General features: G+C 47.1%; 1 protein-coding gene across 1 annotated transcript in view; it reads left to right on the top strand.

Moving 5' to 3' along the window:
- Nucleotides 1-24,650, top strand: part of LOC133116881 (protein unc-80 homolog) — a 58,798-nt gene extending 34,148 nt beyond the window's left edge. Inside the window, exons 36-66 of the mRNA XM_061226885.1 lie at nucleotides 1,990-2,176; nucleotides 3,093-3,224; nucleotides 3,746-3,889; nucleotides 4,422-4,522; nucleotides 4,959-5,045; nucleotides 5,320-5,503; nucleotides 6,046-6,140; nucleotides 6,534-6,623; nucleotides 7,523-7,624; nucleotides 8,255-8,435; nucleotides 8,604-8,869; nucleotides 9,281-9,415; nucleotides 9,910-10,048; nucleotides 10,654-10,750; nucleotides 11,074-11,244; nucleotides 11,642-11,758; nucleotides 12,056-12,289; nucleotides 13,408-13,608; nucleotides 14,259-14,382; nucleotides 14,487-14,612; nucleotides 15,018-15,141; nucleotides 15,483-15,689; nucleotides 16,203-16,387; nucleotides 16,613-16,778; nucleotides 17,170-17,349; nucleotides 17,980-18,127; nucleotides 19,568-19,624; nucleotides 20,922-21,003; nucleotides 21,647-21,766; nucleotides 22,376-22,552; nucleotides 23,470-24,650. Coding sequence (XP_061082869.1) covers nucleotides 1,990-2,176; nucleotides 3,093-3,224; nucleotides 3,746-3,889; nucleotides 4,422-4,522; nucleotides 4,959-5,045; nucleotides 5,320-5,503; nucleotides 6,046-6,140; nucleotides 6,534-6,623; nucleotides 7,523-7,624; nucleotides 8,255-8,435; nucleotides 8,604-8,869; nucleotides 9,281-9,415; nucleotides 9,910-10,048; nucleotides 10,654-10,750; nucleotides 11,074-11,244; nucleotides 11,642-11,758; nucleotides 12,056-12,289; nucleotides 13,408-13,608; nucleotides 14,259-14,382; nucleotides 14,487-14,612; nucleotides 15,018-15,141; nucleotides 15,483-15,689; nucleotides 16,203-16,387; nucleotides 16,613-16,778; nucleotides 17,170-17,349; nucleotides 17,980-18,127; nucleotides 19,568-19,624; nucleotides 20,922-21,003; nucleotides 21,647-21,766; nucleotides 22,376-22,552; nucleotides 23,470-23,826 — 4,716 coding nt within the window. The 3' untranslated portion in view covers nucleotides 23,827-24,650. The remainder of the gene's footprint in view (nucleotides 1-1,989; nucleotides 2,177-3,092; nucleotides 3,225-3,745; nucleotides 3,890-4,421; nucleotides 4,523-4,958; nucleotides 5,046-5,319; nucleotides 5,504-6,045; nucleotides 6,141-6,533; nucleotides 6,624-7,522; nucleotides 7,625-8,254; nucleotides 8,436-8,603; nucleotides 8,870-9,280; nucleotides 9,416-9,909; nucleotides 10,049-10,653; nucleotides 10,751-11,073; nucleotides 11,245-11,641; nucleotides 11,759-12,055; nucleotides 12,290-13,407; nucleotides 13,609-14,258; nucleotides 14,383-14,486; nucleotides 14,613-15,017; nucleotides 15,142-15,482; nucleotides 15,690-16,202; nucleotides 16,388-16,612; nucleotides 16,779-17,169; nucleotides 17,350-17,979; nucleotides 18,128-19,567; nucleotides 19,625-20,921; nucleotides 21,004-21,646; nucleotides 21,767-22,375; nucleotides 22,553-23,469) is intronic.
- The last annotated feature ends 895 nt before the right edge of the window (nucleotides 24,651-25,545 follow it).

Here is a 25,545-nt window from a genome sequence, read left to right as displayed (position 1 = left end):
AGGGAACGCTTCGTAATAACAGTACATGAATTGACATTAACAAATGTAGTTGTTAAGTAACTTACTTCTGAGAATTTACTCTTCGACTTTTTCAAATGTATTTGGACATCAATAAGTCATGTTAATGGCTACATTAGTTAATGCCAATTCATATTGGAATCAAAAAAGTGTTCATGGATTTGTTAATGGTTAACGAATTGTAAGTTTATACTATGGTTTGCTAATGCATAGATATTCATGTAACTAATACATTAGTTAGTTGTAAACAAATACATTAACTTAGGAAAAGTTAATTTCATAATGATTGTACATAATTATTCATGTCAACAGCTAAATTAGTTATTGGCAATTCATGTAACCCTATTGTAAAGTGTGATCATAGAAATTATATCATAATCATCTGGTGAAATATCAGGTGAAAATGACTGGTATGTCAGTCTCCATGTTTTGTATTAACACAAGCCGTACTCTATACTACACCGAGCGCAGATGACACCTTAAATTGCACTTCCATTTTTTGATTTGCATCTGAGCGACTAATTTTACTAATTTAAAACACCCTGTCCCCCCACTTAACTCCACACCCTCCCACCTAACCCATTCCCCCACCCCCCGGCATACTGCATCACTGTAAATTCTGTGGTGAAGTTTTGAACTGTTTAACGTATGTAAACTTAATCTTACAGTCCTACCAAGAAATGAGAATTGTTTGTAAGGTTTGCTAAGCAACTATTCAAGCCCAATAGAAAGCATGTGTCTAATCTGTACTGAGAAATCAAAAGCAATAGGTAAAACCAGGGTTAAGGGACATACGCTTGCTTTGTTTCGTGGTATGACTGTATTCACTTGGTTACCGTGGTGATTACTGATTGTGTACCATCAGCTATGGAAACTACAAGTGTTTTGTTTGGTTCCGGACAGCATGCTAGATAATGTCCCAACATCACTTGCTAATATTCCATAGCTGAAAATGATATTGGCAGATGGACTTTATACTGAGAGCTGTAATCTGTCTATTGGTTTCTTGTTTTTAGTATGCCACATTAATTCAGTCAGTCTTTCCCATAGTAAGTTGTGATTTCTCTACAGCTGCTTGTATGGACGTGCATTCAGTGATGATCTGGGATTGTACTTCGATAAGTGAATGTTTGTTGAACCTCTGAAATGACCTCTTCCTGCCCCCTCACCCCACCACACCCCGCCACACCCCACCCCACCCACAACAAACTGGAACCCAAGGCCCAAACGGCTGCGCATTCTACATAAACCGGCATCCCTTCTAAACGCATACCATGGTTTTACTGTCGTTAAGAAGGCATGATAAGGCCCAAACAGGCATGGTAAAGTAGTGTGTAAGTGTAGGAGCATGCTGGTCCCAGAGTAAAGCGCATGGTGTTCTGCATGCATAAGCATGGGAAATGTGTGCTCTTCACCATCAGATTTTACATGGGTCTGAACTCATGGGTCATGTTTCCTGGTTTTGTCATTTCATCGTGCTGTTGATTCAGTGTACAGGTCCGCATAGCATCTGTGTGGGCTGGTGTGCAATGGAATTTGTTTAGTTTCCCGATGAAAAATACTATCCTGTCCGCAATGTATCAGGACCATGCTACTATTAATTATTTTACAAATTACTTATTATGTTTGGATTAAAATCATGACACTGTTACTGTATTGTATTTATTGCTTTAAAAATCTATAATACGTTTATGAACTTTTTATTAAATAGAATTTTATGACTCAGAATTAGTATCTTTTATCAGGAGGAACTAAACACATAAGAGTTGGGATAAAGGCTGTGTGTAAAGGGTTTGGACATCATCAGTTTAGTGTAAGGCTGCTGGGGTTGTGCCGTGTCCTTACCGACTGTTTGCCTTTGCTCTGGTGGTGGCTGGCCTTGTATGAGCCCCACGCCCTTTTCCCAGAAGCCTCAGCGTCTCAGCCCTGCCCTCTCCCTCCCTCCCTCCCCCCCCCACCCTGCTCCTGCAGAAGTCGTTTTCGGCACGGGCGGTGTCACGCTCCCACCAGCGGGCGGAGCATATCCTGAAGAACCTGCAGCAGGAGGAGGAGAAGAGGAGGCTGGGGAGAGAGGCCAGCATCATCACCGCCATCCCCATCACCCAGGAGGCCTGCTACGAGCCCACCTGCAGCCCGCCCCCCGAGCAGGAGGAGGAAGGTGGGCCTCGCCCCGCACCTCTGCATGCTGGGATAGCTCAGTCCATACGTTTTGTGGGATGGGATGTTGTTTTGGGTCTTCAACCTTCATATATGACCCACCCCTCGGTGAAATTCTGGTGACTCACGCTCTCTCGCTGTAAATTGTCTTTTAGATTACAAGGAAGATTTCTTTAACTCTGTGAATGACAATAATGGTTGAAAGTTCAGTGAAAGTTTATAAACCTCCTCTGATGAGGATTTTAACTGACTTTACTGAAGCCTGCAAGCCTGAACTAAAACATGGGTAAATATGGAGATAGATTGTGCTGCAGGAGGTGCTCAGGGAGAAGTCTCTGGATCTATGTGAACTCCCAGGAGCAGGGAGCTGGTGGGTAGATTATACTGGCAGGCAGACTGGTTGCAATGAACAGGCTCTGCCCAGAGGGGCTGTGTGGGAGAACAGCACTGTGGCACTTCAACGCCTTCAACTCTCTCTCTTTGAAACACACTGGTTACAGCCATAATGGAATTCAGTTTCTTAGAACTGTAGGCACCCTTTAGTGTCTCTTGTGTCTGTACTGTGTCAGTGTGCTGTCTGATAGAGCCAGTAGGCAGAAATATGTGCTCTGTTGTGTGTCTGTACTATATCAGTGTGTACTGTGTCAGTGTGTTGTTCTGTATGTATGCTCTGTGTCAGTCTGTTGTCCTGTATGTACAGTGTCAGTGTGTTGTCCTGTATGTACTGTGTCAGTGTGCTGTCCTGCATGTATGTACTGTGTCAGTGTGCTGTCCTGCATGTATGTACTGTGTCAGTGTGCTGTCCTGCATGTATGTACTGTGTCAGTGTGCTGTCCTGTATGCTCTGTGTCAGTGTGTTTTCCTGCATGTATGCTCTGTCAGGGCAGTCTGACGTGGTGCCCCTTGTTCCCCGTCAGCAGAAGAAGTGGTGAACCTGGCGTCTCGCCGCCTGTCCGTCAGCCCCTCCTGCGCCTCCAGCAACTCGCACAGGAACTACTCCTTCCGCCGCGGCTCCGTCTGGTCCGTGCGCTCCGTCGTCAGTGCCGAAGGTCAGAGGTCACCGCTCTCACTGCTGCTACAGGCCTGAATGATCTGTGTACTGGACTGGCCCTGAGAACATATTTACAATGTTACACTGATATTTTTACATATTACAACAGTATTATTTACATTTACATTTTAGTCATTTGGCAGACGCTTTTAATCCAAAGCGATCCAAGTGTATTATAAGTATTAATATAAGGCATGGATCAGATGCATTGTGTTTATAATGATAATACCTTTGAATTTATATAGTGATTTTTAATAGCGTGAAGCACGTCCTGAGCAGCTTAACTGCTGAGGAATTAATTTACGCTGAAGCATGTGCTTTTGTCATTTTAATTAACACGATAGAGCTTCTCATTTTTATTTTCATAGATGTAGCCTTATGCTGTGATTTTAATGTGTTATGCCTATGCAGAGTGTCCCTAAAATAGAATTAGATCACAAGGCAGTGACATTTGTTTTCGCAGTTTTTTGTGAGGTTTGTGAAGTTTTACCGGGTTGTACCCTTATCTCTGTCCCGCAGACGAGGAGAACACCACTGAGCTCACGCCCACTCACCACGTCCTGCAGCCCCCGCAGGCTGTGTTCCCAGCATGCATCTGTGCGGCCGTGCTGCCCATCGTGCACCTGATGGAGGACGGGGAGGTGCGGGAGGACGGCGTCGCGGGTAGGGCCTTTCTGTGATGTCATCCCTGCACACACCTAGCATCGCAGCTGTTGTGTGATGTATAGAGTTTTACTTCCTTATTATGTTATTGTTACATTTACATTTACATTTTTGTCATTTGGCAGGAGCTATTAAACCAAAGCGACTTACAAATGCATAGGTCCTACCACAACGTCAAAGCATCACATCCATAACTAGGAAAATACACATGGAATGCTGTCCTAAACATATAGTCGTCATCAAAAGTGCAATTATTTTTTTTATTTTTTTTTTTTTTGGGAGACAAGGAGGGTAGGGATATCAGAAAGGGGGGGCGGGGGAAATCAGGAGGAAGGACTAAGGTAGAGTTTGAAAAGGTGTGTTTTGATATATTATGTTTAATGCTATTATGCTATGCTGATGGATAATGGCACTTGGTGATACTTACCATTATTCTATTATGTTATTAACATTTATTTGGACAAAATGGTCCGGTAGATAAATAAATGTATTGAATTTCTGAGTTTGCTTATGTGTGTGTTCCCTGATCCAGTGAGTGCAGTGGCCCAGCAGGTCCTGTGGAACTGTCTGATCGAGGACCCTGCTCTGGTGCTCAGGCACTTCCTGGAGAAGCTTACTGTCAGCAACAGACAGGTAAGAGGAAGTGACATCATACTTAACTCTTCCTGTCTGAGAGCTTCAGCTCTCACACTGATGTCAGCTGCACCTACATTGTACATTCTTATCAGGGCTGTTTGTGTGGTATTCCTGTTTTTCAGGCCAAAGACCTAATCATGAGTTTAATTTGACCATGTTTTAAGAAATCTGTGTTTACTTGACTACTTAAGGTTTTCATGATAAATGACATATTCTGTGTCAAAACTGATATGTCTGATGAGATACAGGTGTTTGAATCTTATTCCAGGTGGCCCTCAGACATGATTTAGGTTTTAAGGCATCTAAAACCCCTTTACCAAGTGTATCACTGAATGTGCCATGTACCATTGATGAAACACAATCAGACATCTCAGTATGGTAATTTAGTATTTAGTGACTGGCACCTTCAAAAGCTCTTGTTCCTGTGCTCCAGGACGAGCTGATGTACATGCTCCGGAAGCTGCTGCTGAACATAGGAGACCTGCCGGCCCAGACCTCTCACATTCTCTTCAACTACCTGGTGAGATGCAGAGCCAAGTGTTTACTCATTTATATAAAACCAGTCACAATTTACTTCACCATTTTAACCACAATAGTCTTGACAAGGTACCAAAGCAACGGCATTAATGGCTGCTAGTTTGTATCGATCATAGACTGACAACACACAACAATCCTTCAGTTCTCTTCTTCAGTGGCACCAGAATTTGAGCAAATCATACCTAGTCTCATAGTAACAAAGACTGCATTCTGATTGGTTTGTTGTGGTTGATTGACAGTTATCCCCTCCTCCTCAGGTGGGGCTGATCATGTACTTTGTGCGGACGCCCTGCGAGTGGGGCATGGACGCCATCTCGGCCACGCTGACCTTCCTGTGGGAGGTGGTGGGCTACGTGGAGGGGCTCTTCTTCAAGGACCTGAAGCAGACCATGAAGAAGGAGCAGTGTGAGGTGAAACTGCTGGTCACTGCGTCCATGCCAGGTAGGGCTGCATCTATGCTGGAGTGAGGAAGAGCTTTCATGGAATCCAGCTTTGTTTCTGCATGCCGTTTTCCCTCTGGTTCTAGACAACAAAATGGTCATCATGAGGTCACCATGCACACATACAATGGATACATAGGACGCTAGACAAAGGGTTTTAGAGCAGATACATTAGACCAACCAGATGGTCAAATCTTTATATAACTCTGTCAACTTTCTCTCTAACATTCTGATGTTCAAAAAAGCAAAACAACTATCGATGGGTGTTCTATTCTTGGGCATGCATCATGAAAATTCATGCACTATCATACATGTACTGTAGAACTGGAAGCCCCTGTGAAAGACTGGTGGAACTGAACATCTAGCTACTGTAAACAATCTGTCAATTTGGTAGACAGGAGGTGGACCCACAGATATGCTGACAAGACCGTTACAAGCTTAACTCTAATGTGTGAAGTTTGCAGGATGGCATGGAAGAACTACAGCAGATGAGCACTGGGTTTGTTTTTTTTGGTGATGTCGCTCCACTTTTCGTCCGAACAGGAACCAAGACCCTGGTGGTCCATGGGCAGAATGAGTGTGACATTCCCACCCAGCTCCCTGTGCATGAGGACACCCAGTTTGAGGCACTGCTCAAGGTAAGCCTGTTTAGAACGCTGCCCCCAAAGGACTGAATGAGTAACTGCAACCAGTAACTTTATAACCACCCCAAGGAGATTGACCCTGCTATCATCACCTTTAATAGAATTTATATAATTATATAATTAACATGCTGTTAGATTATTTCAGCAGCAGGTAGAAGACTACCTTCCATATAAATGATTCAATTCAGTTTAATGGTTTGATTAAACTCAATTACCTTGAACCATTCGTGTAGGGCAACTTAATCTGTTCAGGTATTCAGGTAATTTTTGACTGCTCAATTTTTTAAGTAAAATTTAATTTAGGTTGTACAGTGCTGTTAAGTCAAGATGGCGATAACCGCTCGATTGTATGAATGGGCCTCTGACACTAAAATATTGTTGTCACAGGAGTGTCTCGAGTTCTTCAATATTCCTGAAGCACGTTCAGCACATTACTTCCTCATGGACAAACGTTGGAACCTCATCCATTACTCAAAGGTACCACCAAGAGCTATTTTTCATTGTTATGAGACAGTTTAAATGTTAATTTGTTTGACTTATATTTAATGCATCATCAATCTTAATTAAATATTGCGAAAAATGTTGAATGTATAGATAACATGCAGATGCTGTTGTTTGTGTTATTTTGTCTCGTTTGCCTTCCAGACTTAATTTTAATTTATATCACCTCAATTATATCTAACAGTCTGTTAATTGTGATTCAGAATGTGCAGGTTAACTTTATTTTCAGGAAAATAGTTTGTTTCTATTTAATAGCTGTATAAGTAGTTTTGTCAAATTGAACCAGGTTGCAGCTCATTGGATCTCTAGCTTATAGAAGTACACATCGTAATGGCTTATACTGTAGGTTAAATGCCCCGCTCCTTAGTAGTTGGATCTGATTTGACTGATCAGGACGCCAGACTTTGTAACAGATGATGCCCCGAGTAGGGGGGCGACATGGCTCAGGCAGTAAGAGCAGTCATCTCATTGGCTCAGGCAGTAAGAGCAGTCGTCTCATTTGCTCAGGCAGTAAGAGCAGTCGTCTCATTGGCTCAGGCAGTAAGAGCAGTCGTCTCATTGGCTCAGGCAGTAAGAGCAGTTGTCTCATTGGCTCAGGCAGTAAGAGCAGTCGTCTGTCAGTCGGAGGGTTGCCGGTTCGATTCTCCTGCCCGGGCTGTGTCGAAGAGTCCCTGAGCAAGACACCTAACCCCCAAATGCTCCTGATGAGCTGGTCGGTGCCTTGCATGGCAGCCAATCGCCATCGCTGTATGAGTGTGTGTATGAATGGGTGAATGAGAAGCATCAATTGTACAGCGCTTTGGATAAAGGCGCTATATAAATGCCAACCATTTACCATTTACCATTTACCATGATGTGATCTGCTCTGCTTGCAGACCTATGTGCGGGACATCTACCCGTTCCGTCGGTCCGTGTCGCCCCAGCTAAACCTGGTCCACATGCTGCCGGAGAAGGGCCAGGAACTCATCCAGAAGCAGGTGACAACAGCAGACTACAGTCTCCTTTATTAACCATGAAGATTATCTGAGAAAGTGACGAGGAAAATAGATGCTTATAGAATACAAAGGGCTGCGTAACCAATAAGTGGTTTGATGGGATAATTAGGTTAGGTGTAGGGTCAAAATTTGAGGAGGACATTGGGATTAATGCACCTACTGTTTCTGCAGGAGCAGATCTATTTACATGTGTATATTTCTATTGTGGTTTGCCAAACTATTCATGTGAATGTTACCAAAGACTTCTAATCATTCACATGGGGCGGCCTGTGGTGTAGTGGTTAAGGTAAATGATTGGGACACCCATTGTCGGTGGTTCTAATCCCGGTGTAGCCACAATAAGATCCGTACAGCCGTTGGGCCCTTGAGCAAGGCCCTTAACCCTGCATTGCTCCAGGAGAGGATTGTCTCCTGCTTAACCTAATCAACTGTACATCGCTCTGGATCTGCCAAGTGCCAATAATGTAATGTAAAATGTCCAGTGTTAAAGCAACTCAACAGAGTGCATATGAGTCTAATGGGGCCCATACATACTCTGCATGAGTTGATTTAACACTGAACCTTTACTCTGTCCACATTATGGCACACACTGACATAAGCCCCGCCCCCCAGGTGTTCTCCAGGAAGTTGGAGGAAGTGGGGCGTGTGCTCTTCCTCATCTCCCTCACCCAGCGCATGCCGGCCCTCCACCGCCAATCCCACGTCTCCCTGCTGCAGGAGGACCTCCTGCGCCTGCCCTCCTTCCCCCGCACCGCCATCGACGCCGAGTTCTCCCTCTTCAGCGAGCCCCAAGGTACGGTCGCCATGGCAGGCTCCGGCAGTGACATCACTCAACACTGGTGTCTGAAGGACATTTCCATGGCAACCTCTCCGTGTGAAATCCATGGGCAGTAATGATTTTTTGTTTGTTTGTGTATGTGTGTGTGTGTGTTTATGTGTGTGTGTGTGTGTGTGTGTGTAGGTAAGGAGCTCTTCGGTCTCGATACGCTCCATAAGGTCCTGTGGATCAAGCTGCTGGAGGAGATGTTTCTGGGCATGCCCAGTGAGTACCCCTGGGGCGATGAGATCATGCTCTTCCTCAACGTCTTCAACGGGGCTCTGCTGCTGCACCCCGAGGACAGCGCCCTCCTCAGGCAGTACACCGCCACTGCGATCAACACCGCCGTGCACTTCAACCACCTGTTCTCCCTCAGCGGGTACCAGTGGATCCTCCCCACCATGCTGCAGGTGGGCACGCCACGCCGTTCAGAGAGCTTCCCATGAATTCTGGGTCATACCCATATCACCACCACTCATATCAGTAAAAGAGTCAATGCTTTTGTAATAAATACTGATACTTTCTGAATCACATATGGTCTGGACATTCTGCCCATTTGCAACCAACAGTTGTGTCCCTATCCTTTCAAAACCACAGAATGTTCGGAGACCCTCCTGCATAGGAAGCAGTTGCAGAAGGGGGCACAGACATTTGAGAGTAAATCCAAAACCTGTGTCAATATTTGATGTGCTGAAATGGCAGTTTTGAAAGGCTTCCCCCTTGTGGAGTGTGGCTGTATGTGTAGTTCCCGTCTAAGGGGGAGGTGTGTATGTGCAGTTATATTGAGCCCTGCATGGCTGATGCTGTTCTACGTGCTGCAGGTGTACGCTGACTACGAGAGCAACCCGCTGCTGAGGCAGGGCATCGAGTTCTGCTGCAGACAGTTCTACATCCTGCACCGCAAGCCCTTCATCCTGCAGCTGTTCGCCAGCGTCGCCCCTCTGCTGGAGTTCACTGTGAGACCTGCTCCTGTGTGTGTGTGTGTGTGTGTGTGTGTGTGTATGTGTGAGTGTGTATGTGTGTGTGTGTGTATGTGTGAGTGTGTGTGTGTGTGTGTGTGTGTGCCTGCGTCGCCCCACTGCTGGAGTTCACTGTGAGACCTGCTCCTGTGTGTGTGTGTGTGTGTGTGTGTGTGTATGTGTGAGTGTGTGTGTGTGTGTGTGTGTGTGTGTGTGCCTGCGTGGCCCCACTGTTGGAGTTCACTGTGAGACCTGCTCTGCTGTGTGTGTGTGTGAGTGAGAGTTTGTGAGTGTGTGTATGTGTGTGTGTGTGTGTGTGTGTGTGTGTGTGCCTGCGTGGCCCCACTGTTGGAGTTCACTGTGAGACCTGCTCTGCTGTGTGTGTGTGTGAGTGAGAGTTTGTGAGTGTGTGTGTGTGTGTGTGTGTGTGTGTGTGTGTGTGAGAGAGGGAGTGTTTTTAACTGTCCCTGTGTTGGGCGTGTGTCTCTCAGACCCCCACCAGTACAGGGCTGTCGAAGGGGGTGTCGGCGCAGTGCCTGTTTGACCTGCTGGTGTCGCTGGAGAACGAGACGCCCGACACGCTGGATGCCCTGGAGCTGGTGAAGGCAGAGAAGCCGCTACGCTCCCTGGGTGAGAGCAGAACCCCATCTCACCGTGCACACACTGCTGTCTAACTGCACATCTTACTGACCTTCAGTCTAACTGCACAGATCTCGCTGTCCCACAGTCTACTGTACTTAAGGCCCATCCGCACCAAGAACGATAACTAGAATCTTAACTACAAATATGTTGTTTTAAAATGTGTTCTAACTCATATGGATGGTGGAGTCCACACACAACTATCACGACAACGGCAGTGACAAACAATATTTTGTGAGTAAAGTGATTTCTTCCAGCTGCATGAACAATAAAACACTGTCAGTCAATCAAAATCCAATTTACAGGGCGTCAGGGCAGATGACACAGCCGAGACTACTCAAATTATCGTTCAGCAGTGTGGATGCTCACATTGTTATTGCTACAGTTATGCTTATAGTTTTTGGTGTGGATGGTCCTTTACAGTCTATCTGCGGAGATCTTATTGACTAACAGTCCTGAGTGATGCTGCAGTCTTACTGCACAGATCTGGAACCACTTCAACATCACGTGTCTCACTCTGCATTACACAGACCAGGAGAACCTTCTTTAAACTGCAGGGCGTACTGAAGTGCTGTGCTTTATTGTGTCTTGCCCAGATTTCTGCTATGGTAATGAGGACCTGGCCTTCTCCATCAGTGAGTCCATCAAGCTGTGTGTGACAGTGGTGGCCTACGCCCCAGAATCCTTCAGGAGGTGGGTCACACGGTGCACAAACTACACAGTAAATATCATAGGATATCATGGCTGCCATCTTTGCCTTGCATTTGTGCACTACCTAATATCCCATAATGCCCAGCAATCTGCCAAATCAACTGTACTCCTTTACAACATCTTGCACTAGTAAATGCTGCATTTTATAGTGGAGTTGGTATGAATTTATACTATTACCCTCTTGTAAATCAGCTTTCTGAATTTCTTGTTCAAGGCTTAGCCATGGTTTTATTTTACTTGTGGAGTCTATACCATTCAGACAGACACTAGCAGTTCTGCAATGTGTCTCCCCCTGGTGGTGGCAGTTTGCAGATGCTGATGGTGCTGGAAGCTTTGGTGCCGTGTTTCCTGCAGAAGATGAAAAACAACACGCTGGCTCTGGAGTCTGCCTCAGCTGCCCGAGATGAGATCGCTGCTATTGCTGCCCTGGCCACCTCCCTACAGGCGCTCCTCTACAGCGTGGAGGCGCTAACACGGTCAGAACACACACACAGCAACACTCAAAACACATACACACGCACACATACACACACTGTACTCACACACACACACACAAAAACAAATATGTGCACACACACAGACACACACACACACACACGGTCAGAACACACACACACACACACACTCACACAGCACACACGAACGCACGGATGCACACTGGACACACACACAGAAAATTATATAAAAAATTAAGAAAATTGTGTAAAAGAAAATTAAGTAAAATAAGTTAACACTGTGAAGCCTGGTTTGCCATATATTTGCCCCCAACACACTTTCCTCTCACACACAAACTGCTAGTCCGAATGGGAACATGATGTAATTGCACTGTCCCCCACTGGTTTGTGTGACATCATGTGTCCCTCCGCCCTGCAGGCCGATGACAGCCCCTCAGATGAGCCGCTGTGACCAGGGACACAAAGGCGCGACCACCGCCAACCACGCCATGTCAGGGGGCGCCAACACCAGGTACGGGGGCATCCCAATCCATCTGTTTAATCAGAGTTGCAGCACCGCTTTCAATCGGGTATAATCTCACGGCACTAACTGTGCCGGAGTGTAACAGAGTCTCAGTGAATGTTACATGTATGAACATGGCAGTACAGCTAGTTCCAGCCTCAGTAAGACAGCACTGAATACCGTGCTATCGGGCAGTTTATATAACTCTTAGATTTCAGCAGGAGAGCATTCCATGGTGTCACTGCCGGTGCTAATCCTTGCACTGCTGACGTGATTATGTCACTCTCCCATACTCGTCTGGTGATGTCAACGCGTCTCCATGTCAACTAGGTCCCACTGCATGAGGGACAACCTGCACCTGCTGGAGGAGGGGCAGGGAATGCCGCGGGAGGAGCTGGACGAGCGCTACGCCCGCGAGGAGTTCCGCCGCCCGCGCGAGTCCCTGCTCAACGTCTGCACCGAGTTCTACAAGCACTGCGGCCCGCGCCTCAAGATCCTGCAGAACGTGGCCGGGGAGCCCCGCGTCACCGCCCTCGAGCTGCTGGACATCAAGTCCCACATGAGGTCAGAGGGCACGGGTACTGACCCTGAGATACTGACCGACGGCAGGACCACTACTGACCCTGAGATACTGTTCAACACCACGAACGCTACTGACACAGATACTGACCAACACCAGGACTGCTACTGACACTGATATAATGACCAACACCAGGGCTGTGATGAGATCGCTGCTATTGCTGCACTGGCCACCTCCCTACAGGCCCTCCTGTACAGCATGGAGGTGCTCACATGGTCAGAACACCCACACACACACACACACACACACACACGGTGCACACTGGACACCCTTCTACAGGCCCTCATGTACAGCATGGAGGTGCTCACATGGTCAGAACACCCACACACACACACACACACATACACACACGGTGCACACTGGACACCCTTCTACAGGCCCTCATGTACAGCATGGAGGCTCTCACATGGTCAGAACACACACACAATCATTGGTCTATTCCAGCACTGGGTACTGCAGCTGAGACACTGACCAACACCATTACATTACATTACATTACATTACATTGGCATTTAGCAGATGCTCTTATCCAGAGCGACTTACAACGAAGTGCAGATCAAACACAAGCACAAGTGAGAAGAGGACCTGAGAGGACAGTACAGTTCCGAGTCTGAGTGTAACCATACAGATATAATCGGAACCCTTGAAGAATACATCAACTTCCAAACTAGCATACCACAGTTGACAGCTAGAATACCCTGCGGGACAACTATATAAGTGCCATTACAGTCTATGGCATATATAAGGCTGGTCTATACCAGTCACTGAGATATTAACCGACACCGGTCAGATATTGTCCTACATGGGTAATTGACCCTGAGATGCTGAACAACACCTTGAAGGTTGTGAGTTGGGTGGGTTCAATAAACTGAATAACTGCTTCTATTCCAGATGTGAAAATGGGTGATGCTGCAACAGACTGCCATGTGTGTAGGGTGGAAGGGTCTACTGACAATGGGCTGGTGAACTGATATCCATATATGTGTGTTTGTGTGCGTGTGTGTATGTATATACGTGTGTGTGTGTGTGTGTACCTGCGTGCGTGTGTGTCCATGCATGTGTGTGTATATGTGTGTGTGTACACGTGTATCCTGCGCTCCAGGTTGGCAGAGATAGCCCACTCCCTGCTGAAGCTGGCCCCGTACGACACCCTGACCATGGAGAGCCGGGGCCTGAAGCGCTACATCACCGAGATGCTGCCCATCACCGATTGGGCCACCGAGGCCGTTCGCCCCGCCCTCATCCTCATCCTCAAGAGACTGGACCGCATGTTCAACAAGATCCACAAAATGCCCACGCTCAGGTGCGCTCGACCGCAGGCGCTGGTCACCAGGTCCGTCCGCACGATGCGCCCCGACGCTGCCTGTGTGTGTCACACCGTCGCTCCATACCGTCCTTTAGATCCTGTTTCTGTGTGTGTGCTTGTTCCTGTTGTAGACCGTGCCTGTGTTTTTAGAGTGTGCTGTAATGTGGATGTTGTGCGTGTGTTTATTGACTAAGTACATGTGTGTGTGTGTGTGTGTATACACAGTGTCTGTATGTAGACGGTGTATATTTGTGTGTAGGTGTGTAGACATTGTGTCTCTGCACTGATGATGTGTGTTTGTGTGTTGATGGTGTTTGTGCATTGATGGTGTGTGTTTGTGTGTTGATGGTGTTTGGGTATTGATTATGTGTGTTTGTGTGTTGATGGTGTTTGTGCATTGATGATGTGTGTTTGTGTGTTGATGGTGTTGGTGTTTGTGCATTGAAGTGTATTTGTGTGTATGAGTGTATGCATGTAGGTACATATGTAAATGGTTTGTGAGAGTGACTACAGGTGTGTAGATGGTGTGTGTGTCTGTACAGTAAGTCAGTGTGTTGATGGGATGTGTGTCTGTATGTAGATGTGTTGATAGCGTGTGTGTAGAGGTTATTTGTCTCATGTTAACAGTGCATGAATTCTCTCGCCAGGAGACAGGTAGAATGGGAGGCTGCCAGCAGTCTGATCGAGGGGATCTGTTTGACTCTCCAGCGTCAGCCAATCATCTCCTTCCTGCCGCACCTTCGTTCTTTAATCAACGTCTGTGTCAACCTGGTGAGCTCAGGGCGTGGACACCCCGCATCCCAGGGTCTATTCCATCCACCGCACACCCATCCCCACAGTCCTCTATAACCTGTCTGCGTGTGTGTGTGTTACAGGTGATGGGGGTAGTGGGGCCCTCCAGTGTGGCCGACGGGCTGCCCCTGCTCCACCTGAGCCCCTACCTGTCCCCCCCGCTCCCCTTCAGCACGGCGGTGGTGCGGCTGGTGGCCCTGCAGATACAGGTGGGTCACCGACCGCCCTTCTCCAGCTGGGGCTGGGGTTAAGGTGATGGGGTGTTTAGATAAACCAAAGGGGGAAAACCTGAAGTAATACTGCCTGTGGATGGATTGGAAAAGGTCTGTTTGTTTATCCCTCAGAAAGCATGAAGCTGGCTAACGTACCTGAAACCTGGGGAAGGTGTTAGAACAAACATGTTCCAAAATGTATTCTCACACACTGCCTGGTCATGGACATCTATGAGTTTGCAGCAACAAGTGCTGTTGTGCATGATATGTCCCTCAAGCACTTTGCTTCAGGATAAGCTCTGATGTTCTGTATGTGTTAAAAGTGATTAAGTGCATCATTACCTATACTGTATGTTCAGGATTGTAGTTTTTACATGATTCTTTCTCTACTCATGTCAACAGGCTTTGAAAGATGACTTCCCCCTCAGTCATGTGATTTCGCCCTTCACCAATCAGGAGCGGCGAGAGGGGATGCTGCTGAACCTGCTGATCCCATTCGTTTTGACTGTGGGGTCAGGAAGCAAAGGTCTGCCCCCCCTTGTAGGCTGGGAAAGTAAGTCAGTGGTCAACTGCTAGACTAGCTCACTTTATGGGCTAGTCGGCTGGTGAACAGCCGGCTGACCAGCTAAAAGTGTTGAAAACACAGCTTAAACTATCTTGACCAGCTTAGGCTGTTTCCAGCAGGGTGAGTAACAGTAATGAGTGGAGACTAGGCTATGTTTGTTCTTACCTGAATGAGTGCCAGCACTCAATGGCCTGGCTGGCTTGTCACAGACCAGAGTTTAGTATGTTAGCATGTTAAACGTGTGTGCCTATGTCTGTGGCATTTCTCTGACTTTCCCCCTCTTTCTCCATGATCCTTCACAGACAGCCCTCACCTGGAGCAGCCGGAGGTCTTCCTGCTCCTGCAGACGGTGCTGAACATTCTGCTGCCCCCCCGCATCATCAGCACCTCCCGCAGCAAGAACTTCATGCTGGAGAGCTCCCCCGCCCACTGCTCCACCCCCGGGGACACGGGCAAGGACCTGCGCAGGGAGGGGCTGGCAGAGTCCACCAGCCAGGCCGCCTACCTGGGTACGGGAGGCTAGGGGATGGGGGCCAGAGGGTGGGGGAGGGGGGGAGCCACCAGCCAGGCCGTCTACCTGGGTATGGGAGGCTAGGGGATGGGGAGCTGGGGTATGGTCATGTAGGGCAGAGGCATTGGGTTTCGGCAGTAGTGGTATGCTAGGCCGTGCATTTTTTACAGCTACTTTTTTTAGCTTTCAGGTCAGTCCTTCAGAAGAAGGGAACTGATGTAGCCTCCTTGTCCCGTGTAAGCATAATATGGAGTAGGGAATTGAGCTTGTAACTGAGAGGTGCTAGGTTTGATTCCCAGGTCCTGTCGATGTACCCATGACCTAGTTATTTAACCCGAATTGCCTTAAATATCCAGTGGTCGAAGCGATTGTATGTTAAAATATAAACTGTGTCAGTTGCTCGGGATAGGAGAATATGCTACATGGCTGAGAGTGAAGATATTTCTCCTTCTTTCCCTTCTCTCTCTCTCTCTCTCTCTCTCTCTGTCTCTCCTTGCTGTTCTCCCTCCAGCCCTGAAGGTAGTGCTGGTGTGCTTTGAGCGGCAGCTGGGTAACCAGTGGTACAGGCTCAGCCTGCAGGTGAAGGAGATGGCCCTGCGCAAGGTGGGCGGCCTGGCCTTCTGGGACTTCATCGACTTCATTGTTCGAACCCGCATCCCCATCTTTGTACTGCTGCGCCCTTTCATACAATGCAAGGTCAGAATATTTTTATTCTTCCTGAAATTCACCATTTCAGTTCGAGATGATTTATCTCTGTATTTACTGCAGTTCAAATCATTTTGCTGCCGTGAAAAGACAACCTTTGTGGTTCTGCCAGTGCCATTTCTAGAAAAATATGAATTCAGGCATTTAGCAGATGTATGTTATATTCGCATCACTATATACATTGGACAAAAGATGATTGGTCCACTCATGTTCCAGCTCCTGACCCAGCCAGCGGAGTCTCAGGAGGAGATCAACGCTCGGCACCACATCGCCGACCAGCTGGAGCGACGCTTCATCCCCCGCCCGCTCTGCAAGAGCTCGCTCTTTGCCGAGTTCAACAACGAGCTCAAGATCCTGAAGGAGGCGGTGCACAGTGGCGCCGGTCAGCCTGACATAAACACATAATGCTAGTGAAAGCACAAAGCTAGAAGAGCGACTCTCATAAGACACTTATGTTAGCATTGATGCTAACATAACAGACCAGGGTCTTTCATAAGATTAGCATTGTAGCTAACATAACAGTCCAGGGTCCTTCATAAGATTAGCATCATCACTAACATAACATACCAGGGTCTTTCGTAAGATTACCACCATCACTAACATTAAACCAAGGTCCATCACAAGACTATCAGTATTGCTAACATAACAGACTGGTCTGTTTTATTGGACCAAAACCATTGTTTGCATGTCAAACCAGGGTCTTTTATAAAATTAGCATCATCATGCAGACCAGGGGTGCTAACAATACCTACCCCCTCCCTGTGTCTCTCCAGCCTACCAGGGGAAGACCTCCATTAGCACGGTGGGCACGTCCACGTCAGCCTACCGCCTCAGCCTGGCGACCATGTCCCGCTCGAACACCGGCACTGGGACCGTGTGGGAGCAAGACAGCCAGCCGTCCAGACAGCCTTCCCAGGACACCCTCAGCCGCACCGACGAGGACGAGGAAGAGAGTCAGACCCCCCTTTCCTACTCCCATTCGCTCACCCGCGTCATGTGTCTGAGAGAGAGCCAATAGGGATGAGAGAATGCACTGTGACATCATGCAGTACTAGTGTTACAACCTGGAGTGGGATTTTCAATTAATTTGAATCTTTATTATTGCACTGTCTGTCTGTTTATTTTTGTGTTGTTTCATCAATCATTTACTAGTTACATTTTCAAAGCTTCAATTGGGATATGAATGTAATGAATGTAATAACAGGTATTAGGTGACACTGATTGTGTATCTATCATGGTGTCAGTATCATTTGAGAGCGATGGATCAAATTAATACATTTCTGCTTTATGTTTCTCTTTCTTTTCCTTCTGTTTCCTTCTCACCATCTTTTTTTTCCTCTTCATCGCTCCATTGCGTGTTCTTCTGCTTTGCATGTCTGTGATTGTCATGTGTTTACCTGGCTTTGTGTCCCTGTGTGAATGTGCCTGTACCCGTCTGCCTGTCCTGGTGCCCTTTACCTGCTGTTCTCTCCTCCTCCTCCTCCTCCTCCTGTGTATTGCCTGTTTCTACTGGCTGTCCCTGCATGTCTGTCATGTGACCCCCCCCCCTCCGTTTCTCTCTCCCTCCATTTCTGCTTTCCCAGATGACTCAGTGAGCATTCCCAGCGTGGTGAGTGAGCAGGAGACCTTCCTGCCCAGCGTCGTCACCCAGCGCCGATTCTCCAGCCACACCACCGGGGTCTCTGCCAGCCAACCAGAACCCACCATGAGCACCATGCTGCCCAGTCACAGGTAACGTACAGCACACTTTACTAAACACCACATACCACATACCTCACACCTCTATTAAAGATCACCATACCACACCAACCAACCACTACTAAACACCACATACCACACAACTCTACTAAGCACCACATACCTCACACCTCTATTAAACATCACCACACCACACCAACCAACCGCTACTAAACACCACATACCACATACCTCACACCTCTATTAAACATCACCATACCACACCAACCAACCGCTACTAAACACCACATACCACACAACTCTACTAAGCACCACATACTACACACCTCTAATAAACATCACCATACCACACCAACCAACCGCTACTAAACACCACATACCACACAACTCTACTAAACACCACATACCACACACCTCTAATAAACATCACCATACCACACCAACCAACCACTACTAAACACCACATACCACACCAATCAGCTACTACTAAACACCACATACCATAGCAACCAGCTACTATTAACAACACATACCGCACCAACCAGCTACTCCTAAATGCACATACCACACCAACCAGCTGCTACTAAACACCACATACCACATCAACCAGCTACTACTAATCAACACATACCACACCAACCAGCCGCTACTAAACACCTCATGTCAATGTGATGTACAAGGACATTCCTCCAGACAGGCTACATTCCCTTTAACTGTCATACACTTTGCCCATCGACTAGCAAGGCAGTAATGTCTCTCAACGTGTACATCAATGAGCTGGCCATCAAACACCTGTTCGGTGACCCCCCCCCGGTGTAGAGGCTAGTTTCTCCAACAGGGATACTCTGGGCAGACTGGGTAGGGAGGGTCTGTGAGTGTCTTGGTGTGAACACACCCAGAGAAGCTCCACAGACCCACTATATCCACTCTCTTTGATAACATGGTGGAGGGCCAATGGTGATACCCATCCAATACGATCTGCATTTTCTCAGCACCAGTCCTGTAGAGTGAACCTAGTGGCTGAGAGCTTGGAATGGACCACAGTCCTGTCAATTCTGAGCCTGTCCCTGTGTATGTGCAGATTGGCTAGTAAAGCCTAATTCATACTTTGCAGCTTTGTACACTTTCACCAATCATTGTCGAGCGACACTTATCGAAAGTGTCGTGCTACAAAGTATAAATTAGGCTGAAGGGTTTGCCCTGTTGAGAGGCTGTTCATGTTATCATGAGCGGATGACACCGGAAGGGAAGGTTCATAAACAGAGAGCCCATTGGCGGTGTCTCCAGATAGGAGATGTTCAAACAGCCCGCGAGCGTGGTGTGATATTGACTCTGGTTTTTGAGCCTGGGTGGGTGGGGGCAGAGCACCACGCCCTCCTCTCCACATGCTGCAGGAGAAGGTGAGGGGGACGTTAGCGACTGCAGTCTGCTTCTCCTCTCTCCCTAAACTCTTCTCCCTACCCCCTTCTGCAGTGAGCCCAATGTGCTAGATGAGTCCCAAGGAATGCTGGAAGAGAGTAACCTGTCTAGGTACAGTGTCGCAGCCCTGCGTGTATGTGTGTGCGTATGTGTTTCCGTGTGTGTGTATGTGCGCGCGTGCGTGTTGGGGCTTGGTACGGGTGGCCTCCTCCTCCTCCTCTTCCTCCTCCTCCTCGTTGCTCATCACATCCAATCAAGTCGCTGGCCGTGTTTTTCTCTCCTCCCTGTCCTATGTGTGGGTCCGGTGTTACGTCTCTGTTCCCCCCAGCTTCAAACTGACACCATCTCCAGCCATCCGCCGGGCTTCTGTAACTGCGGTGGGCGGGAGCTCGGCCTCCCCGCCCCGCCTCTCACTGTGTGGTTCTTGTGTCATCACGGTCAGCCCCACCCCACCCCCCACCCCCCACTCCTCCACACACCCACCCTTTCCATGATGCCATAGTGTTCATGCGTGACCCAGCTTCAGCTGCTCAAATTGGAGTGCCCCGACCGGGGTGCCAATCTGTGGGGCAAAAGGGGCAGTGGCGTGGCAACAAAGCCCTCACTGAGATTCATCTCTGAGATTCAGACTGTTCAATAAAATATTTCACCAAAAAAATAGGAAATTGAGCAGGACTATAGAGAGAGGGGCAGGGGGACAAAGGGGGCTCTTGAGTGTCTCAGCTGATAAACGCACTCGTAAATCATGAGCACACGTTGGGGTCTGTAGCTATATCATCAACCAACTATGCCTGGTAGCCCAAAGTGGTGGGGGACACAGTTAACCTGCTTTATTGAATTCCTAGAGCAGACTGTAGAAGATTACGGCATCATTCAGGCAGTAGATGGGTTGTCCCCCGCCTCTTTGCATAACAGTCATAACTCCTCTAGGACACCAGCTGCCCAAGTCATGCAGTCTTCCACCACAATGACTGCAGTTCAGCTGGTGGATTGAAGTGCTAGCAACACACACCTCAGAGGACTTGCGTTCTGGTGTGTGTGCTCTCTAACTGACAGCGAAGGGACGGGCTTACAGTCACAATTGGGAAATAATGAGAGAATAATCCTTGGTATTGAGGATATAAATTAAATACTCCCCCACTATAAAATACAGATGGTCTCAGTGAGGGACAGAGTGCTGAGACCTCCCAGCGCAGTGGACGTGTTGTCCCATATTGCCTCTCCAGCTCCAGCAACCCTACTCCTGTCGATGTCTGACATGGCAAATTATGACTGCGTATGGACTCCATGTCGTTCTGTAGCTGGTGTGTCAGTGAGAAGCGTGGTGGAAGTGTCTCCGGGTCTCCCTTCCTGCTCACGGGGGACCTGTCTCCTGTCTCTGTGGTGTGTGTCCGGGTCGGTTCCACAGGGTGGCCAGTGTGCAGAGTGAGCCGGGCCAGCAGAACCTCCTGATGCAGCCGCCTCTGGGTCGAAAGAGAGGCCTGAGACAGGTGAGAGAGGTGAGACTAAGGGGCGCTTGTTTGGGTGTTCATGTTTGATCTGTGGAACAGCCTGGAGATAGCAGTAGCAGATTGGAGGCATGCGTAGGGTATATTTCATGGGCGGCCTGTAGTGTAGTTGTTAAGGTACATGACTGGGACACACAAGGTCGGTGGTTGGATCCCCGGCGTAGCCACAATAAGATCCGCACAGCCGTTGGGCCCTTAACCCTGCATTGCTCCAGGGGAGGATTGTCTCCTGCTTAGTCTAATCAACTGTACGTCGCTCTGGATAAGAGCGTCTGCCAAATGCCAATAATGTAATGTAATGTATACACAAGAAATTCGATCGACATTCAAGGCCACTGGTACATGATGAAGTAAAATATATACTTCAAGATCTGTTCATATTCTTAAGAATTGACTCAATTAAGAAAAAGTTCACTTTGATTTTCAGCTTGTCTCTAAACATTTTTACACTCGTGACAACAGATAAATTCATGATTCAATTGACTGAGCGAGGCCCTTAACCCTGCATTGCTCCAGGGGAGGATTGTCTCCCGCATAGTCTAATCAACTGTACGTCGCTCTGGATAAGAACCAAATGCCATTAATGTAATGTAATGTGATATTTCATACGGTGGTTGTGTTGCAGTTACGGCGCCCCCTGCTGTCCATACCCAAGGCTCCGCACGATATGCGCAGCCGCCCCGGTGCCCGCCTATCCACCACGCGCCGGAGCATCCAGCCCAAACACAAACCCCTGGGTAACACCGTGTGTGTGCGTGTGTTTCTGTGTGCGTGTGTGCGTGCGAATCAGTCGGCCAATGTCAAAAACATAAGACTGAAAATAATAGAAAATACCCCCCCACCCTCACAAAAATTCTTTGTACTTTCTATGAACTCCAAACTACATAGATTTCAGTGCTGGCTGGACCTCGATTCATGTGCTGATATTACTTTTTGTTCATGTTCATCAGTCACAGACAGATACAATGTTGACTGTGTTTAGGTTACAGTAATACATGTATGTGTCTTTTTTTGTGTCTTATTATTAAGTCTTATTATTATGTCTTATTAAGTGATCATCATCACCCCGGACCCCAGTAACTGACTCTGTCATTCTGTTCTGTTTATGTCTCATTTCTAAAAAGAAACTTTAATGGACTGTGAAGGTGAGATGATTACCTTTCCTATTGCAACGTAACGGCGTATTCCGAACCTCAGCTGATTGGGCGCTCTGCATGTCTGTCTCGCATAACCCCGCCCCTCCTCCCGCTCTCTACTCCAGTGGCAGTGATGTGTGCCATAGTCAGAGCTGCCACCAGGGGGAGGCATGCCCGAACCTGAACACCTCTCTTTCTCCTCAGCCCAAACGGAGCAGAAGAGGTCGGTCACGTTCACCGAGACCCAGCCGGACGCACCCGCCGCATCGCCCCTGGCAGCCGCCAAAGATCGCCCAGCTGAGAGCAACAGGTTGAGCCCCGCCTCCCCCGCGTCTCCTGCTGCCGTCGCCACGACGATCGCAGCTGCTGACCTGCACAGCCCCGCCCGAGCTCAGGTATGGGTGCAGCATATGATGTCATACACGGTAGCCGAAATACTGTACAGGCTTTTTTCTGTTGTCTGTGCATTGTGTTCTTATTACTTCATGTTCACATCCCTGAACACTGAACAGTGTATGGACTGCAACTCATTTTATACAAAATTGGAGTGTTTTACTCACATATATGAGAGCATGTTTTTATAAAGCGTGCCCAAAGTGTCCAAAAAGCTCTCCAAAAGGGATTACTCGCTTTAATGCTTTCTAACAAATCTGCATCTGCTATGCTTACTCAGCGATATTCCTAAACTGTCCTTCACCTGAATATGACACATTATACCTTGTTGGAGAGGGTAGGAAACCCAGTACAAGAAGCTTCCCATATTTTACACTAGTTTTGTGCTGTGTACGCAAAAATAATTTGGGAGGAAACCGCAAGGGGACAAAGTTGATAGGGTTATAATACTGAAACTGCAGATGTACTTAACATTTAACATTAAGTCTGGTTTCACTGCAAATACAAAACTCAGTCTCAACATCAGTGTCAACAAGTAGTTTTGTCTGATATTCAGACTTAAAATCTTATTTCTGTTTTCTCTCTTATTTTTACTAAATAAGACAAAAATATTGCCAATGAAGTGAGACTGTTTGAGTCATTTCAAGATTTGCCAATGGGGTGAGGATTTCACTTATCGAACAACAAACAGATATTTTATTATATTTTCTAATATTTGTAAAGATTTTTAGTGACATTAAACACTTGTTCAGACAGACTTTTTTGCAGTGTTGCTTCATTAAAATATGCTAGTGCAGGGGCTACAGTAGAGTCAGCATTTATGGACCCAGGCAAGCGATTTGAAGAGGACTGACATCAGTCTTTTGACATTCCATTGTCCAGAGGCACACAGCTGACCCCCACATCATGTGTTTTCCAGCTGTCTACGGTCTCAGAGAGAAGAGACCCAAGGGGAATCCAAAGCAGCCTGTCCCCTCCTCCCCCTTCCACCCCTACCCCTCCGCCTCCTTCCTCCCACTCCTCCTCTCCTCTCCGTCACTCCTCCTCCCCGCTGCCTCCCCCTCTCCCCATCCTGGGGATCCCCGCTCAGCCTCCGCTGCAGGAGAGCCCGGAGGACGAAGAGACGTCCGTCCTTCTGCAGCACGCCCACACGGTGCTGCACATCAGCGAGGAGAACGGCACGGAGAACCCCCTCCTCTCCCCCCTGCTGTCCCCCCTCCTCTCCCCCCTCACAATCTCTCCCGTGGACCTGGACCTGGATGAGTCGCACGTCTGAGAGACCCCCCCCACTGTACTCTGTATCCCTAAACCAGTCAGTCGTATGTATGAGAACCACACCCTTCTACTCTTAGTAGAAGAATATAAAGCAGGATTTGGTTGAATTTCTGAGTCCCCCCCCCCTCCCCATTGTCCTCGCTCCATAGCTTTCCCCTAACTGCATGAACCCCAAAATGAGTCATTTATTTCACTTAGAAACCCCTTCGTATCTGTCTTCACTTCCCCTCCCCCCATTACTGAACACAGCCTCACCCTTATCCTTGCGAAACATAGCCAAAATCTTTCGGGACAAAGCAATCACTTCATTCACCTTTTCCCAGGAGGAAAAGAGCAAAATGTGAAATTTGCATCGATTGACTTAATAGGAAGAACAGTGATGTGTGAAAGTACGGTCAAATGTGACATGGGTTTAAATGCCATTCATAAGCTACTGCCTGGTCAGCTTGCTACTGACAAGCACTTCTCTATTTTTTTACTGTCCAGTGATGATTCGTTCAGTAGGAATTTAAACTGTGTTAAAAATTGTCTTATACCAATGTAGTTGGAGAGGGATGTGCATTTGCCATATAAGCCTAAACTTTCATTGCGAAGCTTCAGGAAGAAAAAAAAAAAGGTTAGGAAAAAAAGGTCTTTAAATGAGATGTTATTTTTATGTTTAATACCTCAGTAAGATATAATATAAAATGCGAAAGTAGATATATAAATAAATATATAGCATAAATACAGATGTTATTTTCAAACCAGAAAGTACTATTGCAGGGATACTCAAATCTGCACTTCAGGGTTTTCCTCGAACTGTTTTTCTCTGCCTGATAGTCCATAATGTCAAGGTTAAAATCAGGAATGAAAACCAGCACTACTTGTCCCAAGGGCCAGCTTTGAGTATCCCTGTGTTTGTGTTATTGTACAAGTTTGTAGAGAAATTATATCCTATGTATAGACTGGGTATACGTTTATAAACTGACACCTTATGCAGGTGAGAATTGGACATACAGGAATTATGATATTACCGGTGATAGTAGCCCCTCTAAGAGAGAAGCTGCATAAACCTGATCAGTTTATAAAGTCTTTTGCTTTTTTGCTGATTATATTCAGAGGAAAAGATGAGTATCTGCGTAACCAGTAATAAAAACCAGTCCAAACGTCGAGTCTCGCTTGCATCGTTAGGTCTTTTCAATGTGATCATGAGCGTACTGGCCCATTTGACAATCGCTTTGTGACCTTTCTCTGTCATTGCGTTCGTGTCAGTGTTAATGTAAGATCTGTAGACATGGAACAAACGTTATTGTGACACTTGGTAAGACTGGACATTTAAGAGTTAGGATTTAGGGCGGAGATTTAGGAGTCAGGGCAGTGTTAATGTGAGATTTGTGAAAACATGACAGCCCTGATTTTCCCAATATGTAGAGATACAGTAGATGATGGTCGAATACAAGATAAGTTCAGTTAGGACAATGTTACAAAAGTAGCTGCTCCATTATAAAGTAATTTCATTTTCAGACTGATACGAGCACATAATTGTATTATCGAGACCTCATAGAGATTAGCAGCCAAAGAGATAGAGAGAGTCTATGTGGATTACAACTACATTACTACTGTTCTCGTGATGTTCCCCAAACAGTTATGAAATGTCTGTTGCACAACAGTAAGACTGTTTAGCCATATCTTAATTTTCATAAAGTTTCTACCTACTTATATTCAGACTTATTCTTAAATA

This window comes from Conger conger, chromosome 17 (assembly GCF_963514075.1).
Source record: "Conger conger chromosome 17, fConCon1.1, whole genome shotgun sequence".
NCBI classification, from domain to species: Eukaryota; Metazoa; Chordata; class Actinopteri; order Anguilliformes; family Congridae; genus Conger; species Conger conger.
This window is presented reverse-complemented; position numbering and strand designations above follow the sequence as displayed.